This window comes from Trichoplax adhaerens, genomic scaffold (genome assembly GCF_000150275.1).
Source record: "Trichoplax adhaerens TRIADscaffold_14 genomic scaffold, whole genome shotgun sequence".
Lineage (NCBI taxonomy): Eukaryota > Metazoa > Placozoa > Uniplacotomia > Trichoplacea > Trichoplacidae > Trichoplax > Trichoplax adhaerens.
In genome coordinates, this window is record NW_002060956.1 from 1,549,354 (window position 1) to 1,571,306 (window position 21,953).

A 21,953-nucleotide genomic window follows, 5' to 3' on the forward strand; every position below is an offset into this window, starting at 1 on the left:
ACATTGATGTATTATTCTATATTGGCAATTATTACGTTATATTGATCGGTAATATCATTAGTAATGTAAATATTGATGTTTTGCAATACTAATGATTGACTGCTTTTTAACAATATTGTAAGATACGAAGTCATGCATTTTCGTTGCATTTCAAATAGCTGAGTTATTATTAGAGAATAAATGTCTTGTAGCTGAATAGTATATAACATATATATATATATACGGTAGCTCTCTAAATGAAATTGTAATGATATGTTGATTTCGAAATCTATTTACTTAACGATCGAGGAATGCAGACTTACTTAATTGGATTAATGTAATTCAAATAGTGTCAAGATGGATCCATTGATAAGTTATCGAATGGAAAATACAGAAGTAGAAAGCGCTTATCATGAACATGGAAGACGCAGTTTAAGAGCCTTTTACTCAGATTCCTTTTATTTTTCTAATTGCTAAATGACAGTTCAGAATTGAGCTACTGATACAATCAGAACTACAAATTTTTACCTATTTTGAGGAGTAGTTTATTTTTAGGTGTAAAAAGTGATAATTCATGTCTAACAATGTATAAAATATTTGCTAATTGTTCAATAAAGGAGTACTATAACCCAGTTTTACAATTATAAGATCATGATTATCCGATATATTTCTGTTTAGGTGTATGGATTGCCTTGATATTAGGAAATGATTTCGCTTCTTTCTCTCTAAAATAGAAGAGTAATCGTAAGGATGTACGTAGAACTGTTATAAGCTAGTGTAGATTTTATTTCTATCCTTAAAATAATTATAAATGTTGCTTCATTAATCAAAATGATTATTGGATAATTGAAAACTATATTAGATTAAATTATATGAAATTTAAGCTAAACTAGATCCTTACAGAGCTTAACAGAACAATTTGTAAGATAGAGGAGCGTAGTCGCAGTTGTATGGGTAGGAAGCGAAGCATTCAGCAGCAACTCTGTCGCATTCGCAGTTAGCGCGGTCACAGGTACCCCAGGCATCGTCTATAATTTTAAAGCAAATGTGAATCTATCTAATAAACTATCTCAAGATCGATAATATGATCTATCGCCCACATTCAATCGAATAAATCAAAGTTAATTTATCCTACAATACATCCAATATTTGCAGTAATGTATATTGGAATTTAAATAACAGTAGTATAACAAAATTACCGCAAGTGATGCGGCCAGCAGAGTTTTTGTGCCAATCGTATGGGTTAAGAACTTCCCATTGCAAAAGGTTGCAACCAGTATCGCTATAGCAGTTGTCATGAGATCTGCAGCACTCGTCGATCTTGTCAACTGTTGCTGGGGTACTGAAGTAAGGTCCAAGACCGCACCAGTTACCATAGCCGTTGAAAGCCAAAGCACTACGGCCAGTAGTGTAAGAGATCATAGATTGGAAGTTAAGTGCACTACGGTCGGCATTTTTGGCCTCGCAGGCAACGAAGAGAGCGGCGATAACAAGGCAGAAAACCTTCATGATGATTTCTTTCTCTTTTTACACACGTCCTGCAAACGCTATGCTAGAAGATAGAATAAACTCGACGTTGGTAGGTAGCATCTTTATATAACTTTTCATCCGGAGATGTTTGTTCAAGTAACTAGTATTAATCTGAACAAATATTGAATTATTTGTGGAATTAAAATAAAAGTAGGTGGGATCTAAAATTAATCTGTAACTAGTCCATTTTGGAATTAGATGGGTTTACTAATTACAATTGATTAATTATCTACTGAAGTCGAACTGCTTAAATATTTACGATTGCGTAATAGTATGAAATAAAAATTCAGTTTCAAGCACTATGCTTATACTGTTATATTATGGCCGCTAAAATGGATTTTATGCAAAGGCATGGAGTCATTCGATATAGGGAAATAATTAAGAGACCTATAAAGCTATACAGCATTGGATGTATATCGGATTAAATGCCAATTACATCTATTTTCGATCGAATGTAATCGATATTGAGTAATACTCTTATACTATAAATATTAAATGTTCATTTTTAATTATTGTACTGCTACAGTTTAGAATATTGTACTAGAAAGTCATAAAGTTTATATGGGCTTGTATGTCCAATTATCTATCGAAACAGAAAAGTGGATAATACGTATCTTTAATTTTTATTGTGTAAAACTATTGAAATTAAAATGGAATCTCATTATTTGATTTGCCTTTAGTATTTAGATGATATATAGATCAGGATTAGATTAGATCTAGGTTCATATTCGAGTAATTTAGCTTAGTCGTATTTCACATAGTTAATAATATCGGCGGTATACACGTATGCGTATACACGTATTTCGGCATTAGTATATGGATTATATCAGGTTGATATCTCTTACTGGGCAATCTTAGATCGTATTTTGTAACGGAATGATTGAATCTATAATGTGATAAAGGTATAAGCTACAACAGCCCAAATTTATTAGAAACTGCATGTCTAGAATATTCTACCTGGCTCATCATTATATGAGTATATTCTGATTCCATTTGGTAACGTATCTCTGGCGGCATACGCGTATTTTAATTCGATTATCTAATAAGCTTATTTTTGGATGATTTGAAGTTCTTTGGAGTTTATATTACAGAGTTTTTCTCCAACTTTGTACGCAATATCTGGTTGTTCTTAGCATTATAGATCAGTAATATTTTCTTATACTATGTTACACATTACAATGGTATAGCGAACGATACTTCTATTAAGCGAATATCATACTATCATTATAATGGTAATAGAGATTTTACTTGGGATAAATTAAAATATAACATATAAATATAAATGATACATTATATATAACCTATTATTATAATTTGTGCATCATTTTTTTCTCCGTACAGTATGAGTGCAGACTATATTCGATGTACCTTAAATGGAAACGTAAATAAGGATTATAATTATTAGTAAGTCAGCAAATCAGCAATATAGGATCGCGCTATTATGGAAGCTTCTGTATCACTTTATTAGTTACTGAAATTACAGAAATCGCAAATTGTAAATTTTTATGTAGTGGATCTTGATTGCAAAGGATAAAATTATAAGGAATACGAACGGGTAGGTGGCAATTGGACAATATGATCATGTAGACCAACATCAATTACAGTAGTTACTTAAAATCGAGGCATTGAAGCCAGTACTGTAGAAGATCATTGAGTGGAAGTTTAGTGCACTACGATAGGAAGACATTTTTTGCCTTGCAGGCAAGTGATCAACAATAATAAGGTAGAGATCTGTTTCATAATAACCTTCTTTTACATTCATCTCTTATAGATGTGCAACCATAATATAGAGAGAGCATCGGTAAAAGCTCAATCGCCGATATCACATTTAAATCTCTTATTAGCTTCATCATACAGAATTTCAGGTTGTTAAAATTGATGTTAGATCATCTCGATTGGGGCTGGATTAAGCTAGAAATATATTATTAAAATGTATTGATGGCATCTGACAGTAATTCAGGCTTATCTTGTTATTATTACAATAAAATTTATAGGACTATCCCCCCTTATGTTAACAAATCTATTACTTATAGCCAATTAAAACATGATAGGTAAAATAAACACAGCATGAAAGGCTTTGATGACCGATTTAGTCATGTCAATAATTCTTATGTAATAAGCCAGAAATATTTAAACGGCAATAATAAGAAATTACGCTTGCTTATCTAGTAGAAAATTGATTAATTCTTAATTTGAGTTATTTATGAATTAGCCCATATTTGTTTTTCGTTCCGTGATCTTATGCATTAAGATTTATCTGTTATGGTAATTTTTTCTTCATAAAATAAAATGGAATTAAAAAATATAATTGCTTTTCTCCGTATCACTAGTTAGCATACTATTACAGCAATTTTGTGAGAGTATTATCCGCGTAAACTATACAAATAAATGTTTTCTGGTAAAGAAAAGCTGTCTATCATACTTTAGTAGTGTAATCAAATTGAAAAATGGAGCTGCACTGTTAGAGTCTTTGCATAAGGCAAGAAATTTCGACTTGTTCGAATTGCATTGATTATGATTATACGTAAGGGGTCATTTCAGTTTAGAGTGAAATATAATTGATTTATTACTACGTAATTTACGACAATATTACTGATAAAATTAAGTTCTTTTAATTGATAGATTGTGATATCAAAAAGATTAGTGCCGTATTTTAATGTCTAATTGAAAAACAAAGATCTACAAATGAAATTATATTTACGATAGAAGCTTAATACTTCAGTAAACATTAAGTAATTAGTGAAATGTCAATGATAAAACCCATTAGTAATTAGATACTCACCTAGATACTGATTCAATTTACGGTATCTGTTTAGTAGTATTCTTGCTACTACAGACTAAGATCATATGTTGACCGAGGATTAAATAAACTTTGCTAGTGAATAGATCTTTTCATCTTGCTTAGTTTACTTTGCTATAATTAATAAAGTAGATATTTCAATAGTTAATACACTCATTAGCACGTTTGATCCATTATTTTTAGATAGATCTATCTATTTTCGTGTACCTAGTATGGATATAGTCGGGATTAAGACGGATCGTAATCAAGGGATATAAACGGTAGAATAAATCTCCTCCTACTTTGTGGATAGTCGTGATAATTCAGTTACTAATGATGCATTATGTATTCATGTTAATGTCAATAATGACTGAACGATGTGACAGCTAATTAGATCGGAACTTGATTAAGATTTTTTCTCTTAAGTAAGGCTATAGATTAATTATTTTTTATTTATATTTTATGATAAAATCTTCATAGGCCAAGTTCATGCTTGTTATTCGTTTTGTTTTCCTAATAAAGTTCCTATCCCGATTTACATGTTTATTGTTCAAGATTTCTTTACTACAATGAATTCTTTTCCATTTATCCATCTCCGTTTAGATGAAATTATTTATCTACGGTTTATTTTGAGAATCAGGAGGGAAAATTACTTTGATATGACCGTCAATTTTTATACGGTATACACTATGCACATTACCATCATCAGCGATCTAGTGTTTATTTACGGGTTAAATTTATGCGTATAAATCACCTGAGTGAGAAAGAAATATTATATTTTATGGGATAGATCAAGTGAGATCCTTATTTGATTGGCCTTCAAAAATATACACACCTTCCTGGACTATTGTATTATACGTAGTAAATTTTACTTTCGCGTCACCCAAGCTTAACCAGTATTATCATTTTTTAATATAAAGTTATACTATGGCCAGGCAAAGTCTTATCTAATAAAATCGACAGAGCAAAGAATATCGAGATTTATTGCATGTTCAGTGTTGTATCTCTTTCTATATTAAACGCTTTCTGGAAGAATTTTATCTAATTTTGCATGACATCTTGTCACCGTTAAGTTAATTCAGTTTCAGTATACTGCAAAGTCATAGTTTGCTTATGTAGGCATTAAATAATAAAGTGATAACTTTTCAATCTCACGTTGTGAAGTATCTGCTATAAAAGCAAGTTGAAGATGTATTATAGAATTATAGTATTTGTCACTTTTATTAATAACTCCTTACTGGTTTTCCTTATTGAAAAGGAATTAAGATTAAAAGCTGGCAATAAACGTGAAATGATCGATATATTTTTCAACGATAACTTACCTTAAGCTGCCTAAATGTTTACGTTCTATTACTTTAAATGTTCGATTAGAGGGAATATAATCTTAAAGTTAGTGCAAATAGTGCATTATTATTAACTAGTCAGGATATGTATCTATAACAGATACCTTAATGGGTTTTCCTGAGAGTTTTATAATGCTCTCATAGTAATATAAGATAGAAGCTAAGATATGTGTACCAGTGTAGTGGACTAGGCAGAATAAAATGTTTTAGAGAACAGTAACTGATGATGAAGCAGCTCAAGTGCAGCATGCTTAATTTTGGAATTTCATGAAATATGAGCCTTAATTACAGTAGCTGCAAGGACGCTACAAACGGTAATTTATTTTAACTAGAATGTAGATTCGAACAAGTTATTATTACTATCAATTTACGGGTTTATTACTGAGGATAATACGATGTTTTACTGCGATCGTAGGTTTATAGCTCCTGTATATTCTATGTAGCGGCAGATAATTATATTAACGTGTTCATCAGTGCTCAGCAGCAAATAAAAAATTAAAGTCAGCTTTTAATGTCGTTCAGTAAGAGTGGAATATGTATAGCGAAGGCCTTGCTTTGATAACTTACCAAGATACTTCTAAAAGATCTAATCAAGAATGAATAATGTCACCTAAAGTGAATATCTGGAGGTAAAATTTTAACAGCTTTACTGTGGAAAAATAAAACTCCTGAAATTATTTTCCATGCTTTTTCGCATCACTACAATAAGTATTAGATACAAATATAATTTCTTCCCTGAAAAAAACTAGCTTGGTAGCTGGCTTGACTTTTCATAGAAATGATTTTTTACTAGAATTTTACTCTGAGCGAAATAATTAAAAATGCATTTCGCTATGGCTAATTATTTATCCGTTGAAATTCGTGACTTGGTATCTACAAGTAATGGAGTAAATTGATAATTTCGGACCATATTTATTATTGATTTATCTTTAAATAAAAAATTTGTTTGAAATTTAAGAGTAAATTTTGAATTCTGTAGAAAGTTTAAGCAACTTATCCGAAACTTTACACTATTCAGTACACATTAGCGCATACTAAAAATATTAGTCTGCTTCCTTTAGGATAAGAACACATAAAAATTTTGTCCTAAGGGGTTCTGGAAGCATTATTTTATTATGGTAGCTAAATACGAATTCAGTACTTTATTTTGAGACATTGGAATATTTTAATATATTCGTTATTTTCACCATCATTCATAATTACTTATATTTGATAAATTCGAAAGATAGAATATTAGAGCTGCATACAAAAGTATAGGTATGCTGGTTTTATTAACTACTGTATCCGTTACCAAGACATGTAAGAACTGAATCCTAAATTTATACTTAATAATATGTTGGCAAAGTATTTAACTATGAATCAAAAATTATTTGCTATGATATATCAATAGAATAGGATAAAAAGTTGCTCTAAAATTAAAACTACATAGAGTTCATGCGCATAAGCATGCAGATATAAATAAAATAAATTAAAAATAGAAAATATTCAATCATTAATCCTAGGTAGTTTATGGAAATTTTTGTACCCTTTGCTATTCGTTTCCAGGAAAAAAGTATAAGATTCCATTCGAATTATGAAATTACCATTTTTAGATTTTAGAAAAATTTATCGCGTAAATTACGGATGATGGTGTAATATCTCCGATAGATGTACAACCTGAAATTATCATTAAAATTCAATAGTTTAATCGGTGTATTGCATTTAGGTAGTAAGTACGTACGTAAGAAAGTATTATCAGTTATATATTTAAATAAATGTTGAATTATAATTATCAAAACTACTGAATAAGCAAATGCTTATTTGTCTATTTCAAAGCTTTCGTAAACTTTAAGATTTTACGTGAATCTTGCTATAGATTTAAAGAGTAATACTATTCACCATTAACTGAAAGATTTTATAAATAATTCCCCACAAATTTTATAGAGTATTGTCTCCAGTAGTAGCAAATTGCCCATACTTTGCAATGTATACCTCCAGGATAATTAGCATAGGAAGCCTTCCTACTTTGTTAGATCATAGCTAGTTATTCGATAATTTAATTCTTTAGATCAGAATATTTTAATGTATTATCTAGCTTGTGATCTTCATAGCAATTCGAGGGTACGTTACAACTGCTAAATACGTATAAGGGAGGTGTTCATATTCTATCTGATGTAGTAACGTTATCCAACATATTAATTGCAATTATCACTTAAGAAGTGTCTCATTTCCTGTAATTGTTTAATAACTAACCTGCCAGCTGCATAGTTCTCTGGAGCTCTTCTTTCAGCAGTTGTAAAACTTTTTTCACGCCGTCAGAGCCCTACAATGAGTTAGAGTAACTAAAACTTACATGAATTGATTACAGGAATATAAAATTGCTTAGATTGCAACATGGATAGATCTGTCAAGAGGATTGGCGTCTTCGACTTGGCTAATGGCTACACTAGCACAATGCAAAATAATTGACCGTTCTGCTATCCTTAAGTTAGTTAATGTTAAAGTCACAATATTCGGACGCTACAAATATTCATAGGTAATTATTAACAACAATTCCGACATAGTGCAGGACTTAATTCTATTAATGATGTTGTTGGAGATGAGATAGTTATTTCATCTAGTAAACAAAGTAATTTATAGGATTAATAGATACATTTTACTGTCTTACGTTGTAGCAAAGACCCCATAATATCGGTCTGCCAATGAAAACAGCTCGAGCACCTAGTGCAAGTGCCTTAAATACATCGGTCCCGAGACGAAAACCTCCATCGACATAAATTTCTGCTTGTTCTTTAACTGCTTCGACAATTTCAGGAAGAACTTCAATCTAATCGCACATGTATTAATATTTAGGTTGTATGATTTATAATGTTAATAACGTATTTGAATTAGATAAACAAAATTCTAAGTTAAATAGAAAGATTTTGTAGGTTTTGGAAGGTATTTTACATACTGCAGTAGGGACGCCATCTAATTGTCGACCTCCATGATTTGAAATCCAGATAGCCTTGATGCCTCTCCTAATAGCTTCGCTAGCATCTTCAGCGGTTAGTATGCCCTTAACAATAACCTGTAGCGAAGTTATAGTTTGCAGCCAGCTTATGGATTCCCAGGTGATTGAACCGTCAATTTGCATTTGGTAATTGTTGCTCCATCCACTATTCTCGACCTCAGTATCCACACCTTTGAATGAATTTGATGAAAAATTGGCAAGATGCAAATGCGGAGGTAAATCAAATCTAAGAAAAGGAGAAATAATTATAAGCTTGTAGCATGGACTGCCGTTACTAAATAAGGACCTGGATAGTTGTAGTTAGCGTTGATTACGATTGTTTACAGTGCTTCTTTTGAAGTACATTCAATCCTTATGTTATCACTAGTTAGAAACCATATGATATAGGGCTTAATTAATAATGCATAAAATCTGGTCATAACATTATTATAAATCGCTAACCCTTGTCTTATTTCTTTTCTTCTATTACCAGCCACAGGCACATCTACTGTTACTACTAAAGCTTTAAATCCAGATCTTTCAGCTCTGTGAACAAAATTTCGTGTCAATTCGCGATCTGGAGAAACGTAAAGTTGGAACCATCTTAGTCCGTCTCCTGAAGCAACCCCAACGTCCTCGATTGAAGTAGTGCTATATGTACTTAGGGTCATGCAGGTTTTCATAAATTTAGCAGCTATACCGTTAAAATAGAAGAACTTTTAGTTAATAGCGTAGAGTATGTCTACAACTAATTCTGTTGTAATCATTAAATCATGATATGACAAATTATAATCCAGTGCTATGGATAAATTTTAAGTTATTAGTATGCATGTGATGCGTAAATCGATTAAAGAAGGATTGGTAGTAACAAGTCTATAGAGTGTTGACCAGTAATATGCAAGAGTTTATTATAATTTAGAGGCGGCTATAAATTCTTTTTAACCTTGAGCTGTTGCAATTTCACCATCCGGATGAGCTAGCTTTTGCATGGCAGTAGGTGATATTCCAATTGGCATTTCAATCTTTCGACCAAGAATTGTGGTAGATAAATCCACGTTCGTTACATCGATCAGCATTCGAGGTCTGATTCGAATTCTTTCGTTATGATTGTTTAAGAGAAAGAAAAGGATTATGATCATCAATTTAAGGCGATAGGGCAATAGTCACAAATTGATTACAGATTATTTGGAAAGATATATCTCAATAATGCTATCTAAATGAATAATAGTAATAGCCGTAGACTGCATTATCTACATACGCATAAGTCTTACGATTAATTATCAATATAATTATTAGAACTAATAGATGTCAAGTAAAGCTTTCTATAGCCTACGATCTACTGTACTTTCAAATTATTCCAGGCATTCAAATCAGATTGTGACGGAGATAATACCGTTGTGAATGATATTAAAGTGCTGATGGGACATGATGCAACAGATTATACTTCCCATAGTAAAAATCTTAAAACTTTAAAATGCAAGAATTACAACAGCAAATGATCGAATAAATTATACGTGCAAGAGAATTAGGCCTTCCTACAGCATGGCTGTGTCAGTTTAAGTAAAAATTTAGCAGAATGTTGATGTACAGTATACACTATTCGAACATCTTTCGTGATTATTTCCATTAATTCTACGTATCATTGCTGCTAAAAATTAAATATAGATATTTTAAGGCAACTTTGCTTCCATTTGCTTTAGATATAATTGCTGCTAAGGATCAAATACAGGAAAATAACTTGATTGCAACTTGAGGACAAGAATGAATGAATAGTAAATCTCATTGACTAGTAAGATAGGATGACGAAGTAGGCCAGTCTAGTTAGAATTGTAACTTGATTCAATTCTGGTATAAAGAGAAATTATCTTAAATACACTGTTTAGACAAAAATATCTACCTTTTGAATATTTCAACGTTATCTCGTAGTGTTTCCTCATCATCTGCTCCAACATTATAATAACTTAAAGCATTCTTACTTAAATTTTCGCTTGCAAACTGTTCAATGTCTCGAATGCATAGCGGTTGCATTTCGTGTAGCTAAGAACGGATAATATAATGGTTTATTATACGTATGTATCAAATAGCTATATAAGTATTTTTGTAATCGAATATAGTCTTTTATATCCTTCTCTGGCCGGTTTAAACGTAAAAGTCAAGTTATATCTTGGCAATTAGTCCCAATTTTGTTATTTAATTGCAGTCACTACGCCCTTAACTTTCGAGGGCGTTTACCAGGTCTAAAAGCAGCATATGGTACTTAAGCTGATATGGAGTCATAGTACAATTAATCGTGTTAGAACACTCCTATAGCCAGTTTAAACATCCTTTCTACTTCGGACAGATGGCCATCAACGACGCAGCAGATTTATTCATAATATGGAGACCCAAACGTGACCTGAGATAACAGGATACAAATAAGCAATCGTCGAGGAACGCTGGTATAAATCAGAATTCTTCCAAGCCATCCGCTAACACAACATAATATTTCAATCAAGAAAACTAGTTCAATAAAAATTTCTTTCTTTCCGAAATACTATACATATATATTTTTAAAGCTTGTATAATTTATTGATTGTAAATTACAATCGACCATTTTACAAGGATAAATTTTTAATTTTCTGGCAAAGTCCTATTCTATCGTTTTATGTTATTACAAACTACCTAATTTTTATCCCAGAAACTGACAAAGTAAAAATATACTATTTCATTTCGAAATGTATGGATAACTTTAATACTTGTATAAATTCAACTGGTGGTAAATTATATTATAATCTACTAATTCACAAAAATTAATTTTTAATTTTCTCGGAAAATGCTATTTTATCGTACAATTTTTTGGAAAATTGCATAGTGATATGTAGAGGAAGGATGAGTGGAAGTTATCTATTTTTTCCAGAAAATAAAATTTGTAGTAGTTAAAATTCACTACTTGCAGAATGTCATCTATGATAAGAATGAATTATGTAATTATGAATTTCATTGGAATGGTCCTATATTTGTTGTAAATAGTGTTAGATATTACGATATAGGTTACATTAGCTATTAGATAGAGCGTTAAGTATATGATTAGAATATCATCTATATAAGTACTTATAATATGAAGACTTGTATGTAGTCTTGCAGTACCGTACATGATTATATTGTAAAAGGAGGACTGATAATTTATTATAGATAACCATTTGCATATGTTGTAAAGTAAACGATAGCTGCAATAGTTAGTAATTAGATTTATGTGTAAAATGCCAGGACGCAAAAAGGCAAAAGGTGTAAGCTGGAATATCTATAAATACCCAGCATTTTTTAATAATGAAGTTGGTTACAAATCTTACTTGCGGAGTAGAACTCATTGCATAAAAACATAACAATATTCACAGTAGATTTAAGTGTATTTTTTGGTAGGTATGAAGGAAAACATGAGAGATCCCTAGTGTTAGGCGATTCCTATCGGAGTGAATACGTGATAATTCAGGTTCGATACTATCTTTCTTGTAAATTAGTAATGGGACAATCTCAGTTTATTGTGCTTTCAGAGTACGTTAAAGAATGAAGTTATCGCAAAATCTGGAAATTGGTAATGGTTAAAGAAATTATTACACAAGGAATTTACAATCATGCTAGTAGTATTACTTTTCTTAAAATTTATTTAAGAAGATTATAACAGAGCATTACAAGTCAGTAATCTGAGTCTATATTTTGCACGTCCAGTTTACAACAGTAGTAGAAGTTAAGAAAGATTAAATAATCATATAGTCTCAATATGATCTACTAAAAATGAACTGATTGTAGACATAGAATTTTGCAATGCCGAATGAGCACTTTGTAATGTTGTTTCTGTAACAGCAGATATCGTTTCAATACATGGATCAACTCTATGTTATTTTTACAAGTATGATTGAAAATTTTGAATCATATCGTTTACGCACTGTTATTTACGCCATTAAATGAATTAAAATGCCTAACATTTGATACCAGAAAAGAAATACTCCGAATTGAAATTAAGAAAAACAAAACATTTTGTCATAGACATCTGGTAAAGCTTTATCAAATCATATAACATACTACGGTTTGGTTTTATACATAGTTTAATAAATAATTTTAATACCAATAGGCATAGCTACGGCTGGTAGATTTAGCTCTTAAAATTAAATGCTTTGTTTAATTATAATCATTTTTGTAATAAAAACGCTTACTGTGCTAAATCTTGAGCAAGCAATACTAAAATTATACTGGTATAACTGATTATAGATCTTAAGACAGTCATTACCAATTACTAAATTTTTGTTAAATGTAAGGTGATCCATATGTCATGGACATTTATATGCAATAAAGACGTTTACAAATTCAGTATAATTGCATTGTTGTGGATTCAATCAATATTCATTATGGAGTCACGATTTGTAAGTCTATAGTGCGACATAAAGAATTACGAAATTGACCATTTTTAACGAGCTTATTTGATATGCAGTTTATTGAAAGTGATTAAAACATAAAGTTATCTTGCAGAATGAGAATCATAATATTTTTATTTTATAATACAGATCAGGTTCCATGCCTTATTTTGTAATGCTGAATAATTTCTCTAAAGTGTTTGTCTTCGTTTTCGAGATATCCACCTGAAAGAATTAGAAAAATACAGTAAATTTCATATCGAAACATTGAAAGTACAGTAACGTGAAAAAAATTTTTAAAAGCACTGAGATTTTTTATAATTAACGACAGAGATTTTTTTACTCGAAGTTAGCAAGGAGTAGTAAGGTTTACATAGCACTAATACTATGTAAAAATCGGTTAAATTCGAAAATTTATACGGAATAAAATAATTCGTAAATTCAAAAGTATAAGCTTTATGAGGCTTGTTTCCTGACCTGACTTGGACTTTTGTTATAGATTAATGCCAGCTGGTCTTCCAATAGTTTAATTTTTAGTTTTAATCTTTGCTTTGCACGATCATAGGCGTTGATAAGTTCGTGATTAGATCTTTTTAAATCTTCTATCAATTCGTCATTATACTGATATTTCGTTTCAGTTAATAATTTAATTTGCTTTAAAGATTTTTTGAATTCATTTAAAGTAATTACATTTGCTTGTCTAAGTTCGTCTTCTGGTGAGCGTGTTGTTCGCTTAACAAATTCATAAATATATTATATTAGAATTCAAGTCTTATATGATATTTCATGTCCGTTAATCTTTCAACTTACCCTTCTGTGTTGTTTTTCTCTCGTTGTTGGGTTTGCAATTTGAAAAGAATTATTGCTTTCATCGATTACGATGACTCCACTATCCAAGCTTCGATCATTACTTCTATACGAAGTATCGGAACTGGATGTGAGAAGTTGTTCCAACTTCAGATTATGGACGTAGTCTTTTTCACGATAGATCTCCAAAGTCAGTTGTAAAATTTTCTTTTCTTTCTCTAATATATTAGTTTTGTATTTTAAATTAATTATGTCTTCTTTTCTTGTTACGTGATCCAGCAAATGTACAGCAGTATCAATATCTAAGAGATCATGTTGCTTTAGCTTATTTGATAGAGTGCTTAAGATACCCTCCATAGATATTTGCTCTACATTAGGCGGTACTACTCTAAGCGTTGTCCTTTTATCGATTAATTTTCTAGCATATGATTTCAACCTCTTCTGATCATCCATACTCAACGTATTATTGAATACCGCTGAATTTTCATTCGACAATTGACTAACCGATGTAGTCTTACTATCACTAACAGCGTTGAAATCTTTCAGTAGAACTATAGCTGCGTCTTCGATGTTTCGTCTTCTGTCCACCCAGTGCTGCAAGTAATCACTGCTTTTATCTAAATTATAGTAAGATCTTATTCTATCTGATGAAGTTAACATGCTAGATTTGATGCCTAACGATCTACATTGGGATAACATGATGCGCAGATCACATTCAAATAATGAGGCTAGAAGTTCGTAGATTTCTAAAGATCTGTCTGTGTACTCTAACGCCGATCTCAGAATTGCACAGTTTGATTCGTATTTTCCATTAAGTACGGTCAAAGCACTTGCAATTTCTTTACACTCTTCAATGGCCAAGAGTAAAGCGTTGTTATCAGCCGTTAATTCATCGATTTTTGTAGTTAAGGACGTATGATCAGATACTGCTTGCTGCATCTTGGCTTTAACAACGTTATCGACGTAATCCATTAGGCCATGAAATAATTCCTCGTAGTTAGTGCAACGGTGAATTATTAATAGTAATTCTTTATAATGCAATTGCGAAAAATATTCCTGTGTGATAACATGATAGAATTTGTTTAGCTAAAACCACATGGTAGTAAAATAATACTAAATTAAATGTTTAAACTAAGAGTAATAAGTAAAGAATGAAGTAGAAATATACGTAGTACAGTATTTTGATGATCTTGTTTGCAGTAATCGATATTTTAAATTCTGTTAAACGTTGACATTGTATTGTTAATGAGAAATTTTTCTGTCGACTTAACTACAGAGCCTATACAATATTAGTACTCTACAAAAAATCAGACTTGTTACCTCGATACTTTCATTGTCATTATCCAAATTATTCGATTTAGTGTTGCTTGATGCACTTAAATAACTGGAATCCAGTTCAGAAGGCTGAAATCTTTTGAGAACCATTTCGTTTATAAAACCATGCATTGGGCTATCCTGTAACATTTTCCTTTCTTGTCGGTCATTTTGCTTAGACGTTGCATTCTCTACGTTAACGTGGTTATCTCCACCTGTAAACTGTAAATAATCGCTAAATCCAGCTGATAATCGCTTGTTTATATTGCTCGCAGCGCAATAATTTGCATCATTAGAATGAATTTCGTTCAATTGAAATGATGGACTTTCAAGGCTATTTCTTAGCATTTCATTGGATACGTGGCCAGAATTATTTAAAGAATCCACTCTCTGGAAGATATTTCTACCATTATCTTTGCAAGCATTTTCTTGAGTGGTGAAAGTATTGATTTCTTTTTTTCTGCTTGCAGCTATAACACTACTAGAATCTTGAGTTACGTTACCCCAATCAGGGCTAGTAGCTGTTCTCATCATTGAATTTTCACCAGTGGTTATCGACATGTCATTTTGGCTTAGATCTGACGCAATCATCTTAGAATAATGTATCTAAATCATTTTTGAAATTGGAATTATCAGAATAACCATAAAGGACATAAATAGCTTTAAACTGATTTAATCCGATTACAAGTAGCGTCATGATTTCATTTTATTGATTGCTCTATAATAAGAGCTATGTAGTAAATAATTCTTCAACATACTTTCCTCTCGAGGTCTTCTTTTTCTTTTGCTAAGTCCGTATAGGATTGACGGAGATTCTTCATTGCCTGAATTACAGACATGCATAACATTAGTATTCGTATTTAAAATAAGAACAGCTTTTACTTAGGTACATGGATCAATAGGTATTTTGGTACGATTTTTATATCTTTATAACGCCTTTTGGTAAAAAATTTGAAATAATTTCTATCGAAATTTGAAACCGTTAATACGCTCTCTAGCACGCATAAGAATTATCGCATGATAACAGCTTCTTAAATGGATTAAAATACGGTATGTAATGTACAGTGATACTTACATCTATAAGTTCTGTTCTTTCCATAATTTCATAATTTAAATTTGGTGATTCTAAAGGTATGAAATAACGACAATATTTAGCAGTCCAAAAGCAATATTTAAATTAAAAATTAATTCAAGTGCATGTTACAAAGCGATGATTAGCTTCTTGAAGTGCTATGCTATCTTTTAATATTTGCGGACATAACATTACTGTATGTAGACACTATTGACAAACCTATATTATTTCGAATGTGTTGTCCGTAGTAGTAACTTGAATCTTGATGTGCCTTACCGTGCTAGAATCATGAAACATATAAAAATCTCGGGTTTACACTTGTAACAGTTAAAAAATTGTGAGTAATTTTATCAAGTTGTTAACGCACAAAGTCTCAGCATGTGTTGTCCGTGCAGTACTATGCTATCGTGATAAATATATTGTGGACAGTAAATGGCATTTACTTACGCTGTATCCCTCTTTTGATTTCATACTATCAGCCTTCTTAAATTTGTTGCCACTAGATGCATTGGTACCTGTATTGGTAACTCGGCTCAGATTAGATAAGTATGTTCCATTCTCTCTGCTAAAACTATTTATTATACCTGATAAAGGAAATAGGATAAAAAAAGAGATTTTGATTAGTTATCACGAAAAATTTAATACAGACCAGTGCTACCAAATGATAAAATGCATGGCTTCAACAAATGATCATCTTACTTGATTCATCGTCGTAAAATTCGCTATTAATGCCGTTAAGATCGTTCGTATCAACGTCATCAACGTCAGAATAATTTCTATCGGTCGTTTTCAATACTTCATTCTGCCTGGTTAACTTCCTAGATAACTCGGCAATAGTACCTTGTAATTCTGTAACGCTATGTTGCGATTCAGTCGTTAAATTCTTTAATCTTTTTTCGTAGTCAGCAATAGCAAATTGATAGCTTTCACGGACTTGTTGTAACTCTACTCTTAAATCGTCGCGCTCAAGAATAGCATGACGAAATCGATCGGTAAGAGTATTAATCTTATCATCTGCGTATTTCATCGATTGGATAGTATCCTGCGTTGATAGGGTATAGTATCCCGTTCGGGTGATATTTTATTATTACCATAATGTAAAAATTAAAAAAACCAAAATTATAACGTGATTATCTTTAAGCACATGCACACGATTGTCTAGTCTCAGCTTTAGCAGATCTCAACTTTAACTGTGTGAATAGTAACAAGGAATTGCAGCATGTATTCAAGATAAATGAACTCGATAAATATGATAATGGTCAACAAACAAATATTAATCTGAAGGAATTACCAATCTTCTATATCGATAAGTCTATCTATGAGGCTGAAAAGCATAACTATCTTCATCAAAGGTGAAGAACTACAGTACCAGCTACTGTGTAACAGCTGATATTTATTAAAAATTATGACTAATGTTTTCTCGGCCGCTAAACAAAGGTTCTTTCATTTCAAAAAGTAAGGTTATCACGTAGCGTTATAGATAATTCATATCCTGAAGACGATAACGGATGATAATTATCGTTGTAAATATCTTATCATAACGTTATTTGTTTGATTTCCTGTCCATATCTACGAATAAGTAATTCAATTTATTCAATTCTTTAACGACAAAGCTGATTTTCATATCTAGAATATTTAAATCAGTTTTGCTTTCATCAAATAGAAGTAATAGGATTGGATTTTCAGAGATGTACAATACACGTATGACCATTTTTAAATATGCTGTATATTTATTCTAACTACAGGAAGTGTGATTTGGGCTTGGAATCAAAGTCCACTTCTTTGAATAATGTAAGCGTATATGATATTCAGTACAGTATACAGACTGGTCATTACAATAAATAGGATAGGCTGGTTGCATTATGATGTGACAGATCGTCATTGGCAAAATCATTACCTATTCCGAAAAGATATCCTTGTTTATGTCAAGAAGGATTGGCTATAATCTCAATTGACGTAAGGTACAAGTGTAAGCCTCATTTAGGACTAAAATTGGAGAGAATGACTCAAAAGGTGCAATGCAATGATAAGCGATTTCATCGATTTTACAAGGAAAACTGAATTATGGTCACTAATGACAGATCAACCTGAAAGAACTATAAATTTTATATCCAATTACGCAGGATGCAAAATGTATATATATAACACATAGACTACGTAAATGAACTTTCGAGGTGTCAAAATTTCACTGATTTGTTATTGTTTTTTTTACCCTTATTTTATCAAAAAATAAAGATATTAAAAAACAGCTTCGAAATTAAACATCTATTAATATAAATTCATCACTGATATTGAAATTAAAACGTACAGTATAAAGAATGATTTAATCTTAGCCCTGGGCTATTCTTATAATTTATGATTATTTCATATCCAACGTTAATATCATCGTTCATTTGTGCAATATTCACAAGAAACTAGCTTAAAGGCTTGTGATTGTTATTCTAGTAAGACTCACCAACAACTGGCAATCGAATTCATCATCGACGACCAAATTTAAACATTCTTCCTGATTTGCTTTTAAGGGCATTATTTTTGTTGATGAATTGCAGTTCGTGGAAACTTTATTAAGACGTCGATAAGATGTTTTGTCCATTTTATCACTTGCGTCATTACATCCATTGCCCAGGCTATAGTTGCAGGCAAAAGATAGGCAAACAGATTAGTCGGTAGTTTAAACATCGCTAGTAACGCTGGTTAAATACCGTCACGTAGTAATAAAATACTTTCAAAATATGGCTTGAACCGTTAGACGTTACAAATTACAGTACTGTTAATTTATGTTAATGTTAATGAAAGACTATCTTCGATCGTAAAATACTACGGTAAATATCAAGATCAAGATAAGTTTGCTTTGACGTAGAGCAATTACCGAAAATCTATAGATCATCTGAACACGGTTGAAGATGGGCATTTTTTTAAGCGTAGTTTATATTACTGTACCTATCTAAGTTTGAATAGAAGATTTAAAGAACATTTACGTATACGTATGTATCTACGCTAATTGATTACCGTATCCGTTAGCATTTGAGAGCAGAATAAAATTTACTCTGTACGTAATTTAAGGATGATTATTTGTCGATTTTTTTCAATATGTTATCATTAAACCATTGTACGATAGCATCTAAAAGGAGCCGGCATCATCCACGAGTAAGTAAGATTATTTTGTACTTTAAAAATTAGAGGAATAAAAACACAAAGTGTGATTCTTTTTCTGGTTGATACGTATTGAAGTCGCAGAGGTCATAAGATATACATTTGAGTGTGATTGAATTGATGGGAAATTTACTGAAGTAGAGTATAGTAGACTATTAAGCACCCTTGCTTTATGAAAACAATTTTCTTACATTGTTACAAAGGTATATTTAAACAGTAGAGTAATATTGATTATAATTCTTATATTGTATGCTTTAGCTTATTCACAGTTGTCATTGAGCATCAAAAGGGATGATTCGCCAATATCAACGTAAGATGCATGTTGTTTATATCCGACCTATTCCTTGTAAAATACACTTTTAGAGTCATACGGCTAACATCCATTAAATCCAGGCAGCTATCACTCATAAGGATAGGAATAGGTCTGATAGAAAGCTGCAGTAATGCAAGTGAATTTCTTCTGATGACTGTATTCCCCATTTGATTAAAATAGTGCCGTAGTGAAAAATATAAAAATACCTAGGGAGAAGACCGAATTTATTGCACTGTACACTTTTACAGCGCTGGGAATTTATCACCACGTTGCGCTACTAGCTCGATAACAAGATTACGATCAGAATACGTGCATGTGATTGGCGTTTGACAAGATTGAAATGGTTGACTTTCATCATTTTGATTTACACTCTACTGTACTGGATTTTCGAATAACTCTTTTAAATTGATGGTGGGCATCCATATTTAATGTTAAGCGGATATCACGTAATCTTGACTACTTTTACAGGATTGCTGTAGTTTTAAAATGCATGAGTACAGTATACCACACACTCGAGTATAAACGACAACGTTCAGCATCCAAAATGCCATTCAATGTCGCTGCAGCTATCTTATCCCAATGCCACCATCTACAGTATACGACACTATTTCATGCCCTATTAAGATGCAGAGATGCAAGATGGAATGCATTCGACATGTATCGTCAACGATCTAGTTATCCTCTAAATATGACCACTAGTAGTTTTATGTATCACTTACTGTAGTCCTTTTGAGCATCTGGTATCGCCATCAGCTATATTAACATGATGAATACTGTTATCTAATTTGGGGGCCAGATCTTGATCCATTATTCTATTGGAAATGAGACAATTTTTTCCAAGTTCTCCAAACTGAAAATACGATATGGCAATAACGGTAGAGTTGCAACCTTGTGCTGGTAGCTTAACTACATTAATGGAATTTTCTCCCAACGATTGGAATACTACATGCCATAAGTACTGTATCGCGTTTTCAATTTTCCAACGGGAAGGACATTAAAGCATACTATCAAAGTTGATTGTCATCCATTTTATGCTTGCATGACAAAATTGAGATCATTTACATGCTGAAATAATCAGGCAACCAAGACTGACTACAGTATTTGTCATCCACAGCGATGACTTTATATACAACAGGCGAGAACTAATTTAGATGGCAGGTTAGCAAAAATTTCAAGCAACGTCATTAACTGTTGATTATTATTCTATTCTATTTATTATGATGAAATTGGATACGGACGTTGATATAGTGCTGATTCAAGTCATCTAGATAGGGCATTTACCACGGTTACTTCAAATTTGATCGATGTTATATGAGGGGGGGGGGTCACAACTCAAGATGCCCTTTGCCAGCCAGACCAGTCAGAACCTACAGTACCGTACTGTAGAGTTCGTACTGTATTGGACTATGACCAGACCAGACCATGAAAACCTGTACAGAATGTACAGTACAATGTACTATAATCGACAGGGCAATTCAGGTTGGATAGTGTACTGTAGGTTGTTGCCATACTGGACTACATAATCACTACGTACTTAAAGGAGAGCATTGCCGTGGCAGAGGTCATTTTGACTCCGTTACCCACTGAAGATAACAAGCGCCGACAGTTTTGGCTTCAAATCACCGGTAAGAATATTTGCAGTTGCTATCCAGTCATCATGTTTTGCTATGACCGAAATATTCTATGCGAATGCAATGTAGTCCATGAAGTATAGTATGATACGTTACCATTGAAAGTTGGATAATACATGTTCGTATGAGCGTGCAAATGACCAAGTAGAAATTAGACATTGATCATTTTTCATTCAAAGTCTCCATTTCTACGCGATCGCGTTACACTTCGACACACTATTGGATACTCATTTTACTTGCTTCTTAGCATAGGAAGTTCCCTTACCACTGTCCTTTATTCGCTTATATTGTATCATCTTGCTGATAGTATGGACCGTATTTTCTTGTCGTAATCGACTCGATCTCACTTCTTTTTTTAATCAATGTGATTAATGAAGATTGATCGATGATGATTTTCATTCAAAGTTGAGATAATTCCCATACTGTATACTACTGTACAGTACCACTGACAGTGGATCTCTGAACGTACCTTGAACGCTGGTGTCTGTCTGTATACTGTAGTCAATAGTACAGTACTGTATAGTAACATGATTGAATAATCATGAAGGAATAGTATGAAAATGTCAATGTACATACAGTACACTATACAAACCCGATCAGGTGTTTTGCAAGCATTTAAAGTGTTTTTGTTGTTGTCATCGACCTCAATAATCAGAACTTTCTAATAATAGAA

The 21,953-nt window shown here is 32.0% G+C and overlaps 3 protein-coding genes across 3 annotated transcripts; all 3 read right to left on the reverse strand.

Moving 5' to 3' along the window:
* Positions 1-415: 415 nt before the first annotated feature.
* On the reverse strand, positions 416-1,545 carry TRIADDRAFT_63140 (phospholipase A21 precursor). The gene is made up of 3 exons (XM_002116279.1): positions 1,179-1,545; positions 881-1,007; positions 416-704 (listed from the first exon to the last, which is right to left on the reverse strand). Exons 1-2 carry the CDS (start codon positions 1,486-1,488, stop codon positions 886-888), a joined length of 432 nt encoding a protein of 143 aa, XP_002116315.1. The 5' UTR covers positions 1,489-1,545; the 3' UTR covers positions 416-704; positions 881-885.
* A 5,674-nt stretch (positions 1,546-7,219) lies between these two features.
* TRIADDRAFT_50856 (uncharacterized protein) lies at positions 7,220-10,630 on the reverse strand (the record flags this gene model as incomplete). The annotated part of the gene is made up of 7 exons (XM_002116280.1): positions 7,220-7,287; positions 7,864-7,933; positions 8,279-8,437; positions 8,564-8,849; positions 9,065-9,296; positions 9,546-9,697; positions 10,500-10,630. 7 exons carry the CDS (start codon positions 10,628-10,630, stop codon positions 7,220-7,222), a joined length of 1,098 nt encoding a protein of 365 aa, XP_002116316.1.
* A 2,525-nt stretch (positions 10,631-13,155) lies between these two features.
* TRIADDRAFT_60287 (uncharacterized protein) lies at positions 13,156-20,457 on the reverse strand (the record flags this gene model as incomplete). The annotated part of the gene is made up of 11 exons (XM_002116281.1): positions 13,156-13,215; positions 13,468-13,722; positions 13,801-14,853; positions 15,118-15,717; positions 15,870-15,935; positions 16,187-16,236; positions 16,403-16,463; positions 16,631-16,767; positions 16,883-17,225; positions 18,639-18,810; positions 20,369-20,457. The coding sequence occupies 11 exons, from the start codon at positions 20,455-20,457 to the stop codon at positions 13,156-13,158; spliced, it is 2,886 nt and encodes a 961-aa protein (XP_002116317.1).
* Positions 20,458-21,953: the final 1,496 nt, after the last annotated feature.

Bases quoted from the DNA above. Each gene is read 5' to 3' on its own strand.
- TRIADDRAFT_63140 (XM_002116279.1), bottom strand. From the start codon at position 1,488: ATGAAGGTTTTCTGCCTTGTTATCGCCGCTCTCTTCGTTGCCTGCGAG. The intron at 1,008-1,178 runs GTAATTTTGTTA...TTAAAATTATAG, and splicing joins TGCTGGCCGCATCACTTGCG to ACGATGCCTGGGGTACCTGT.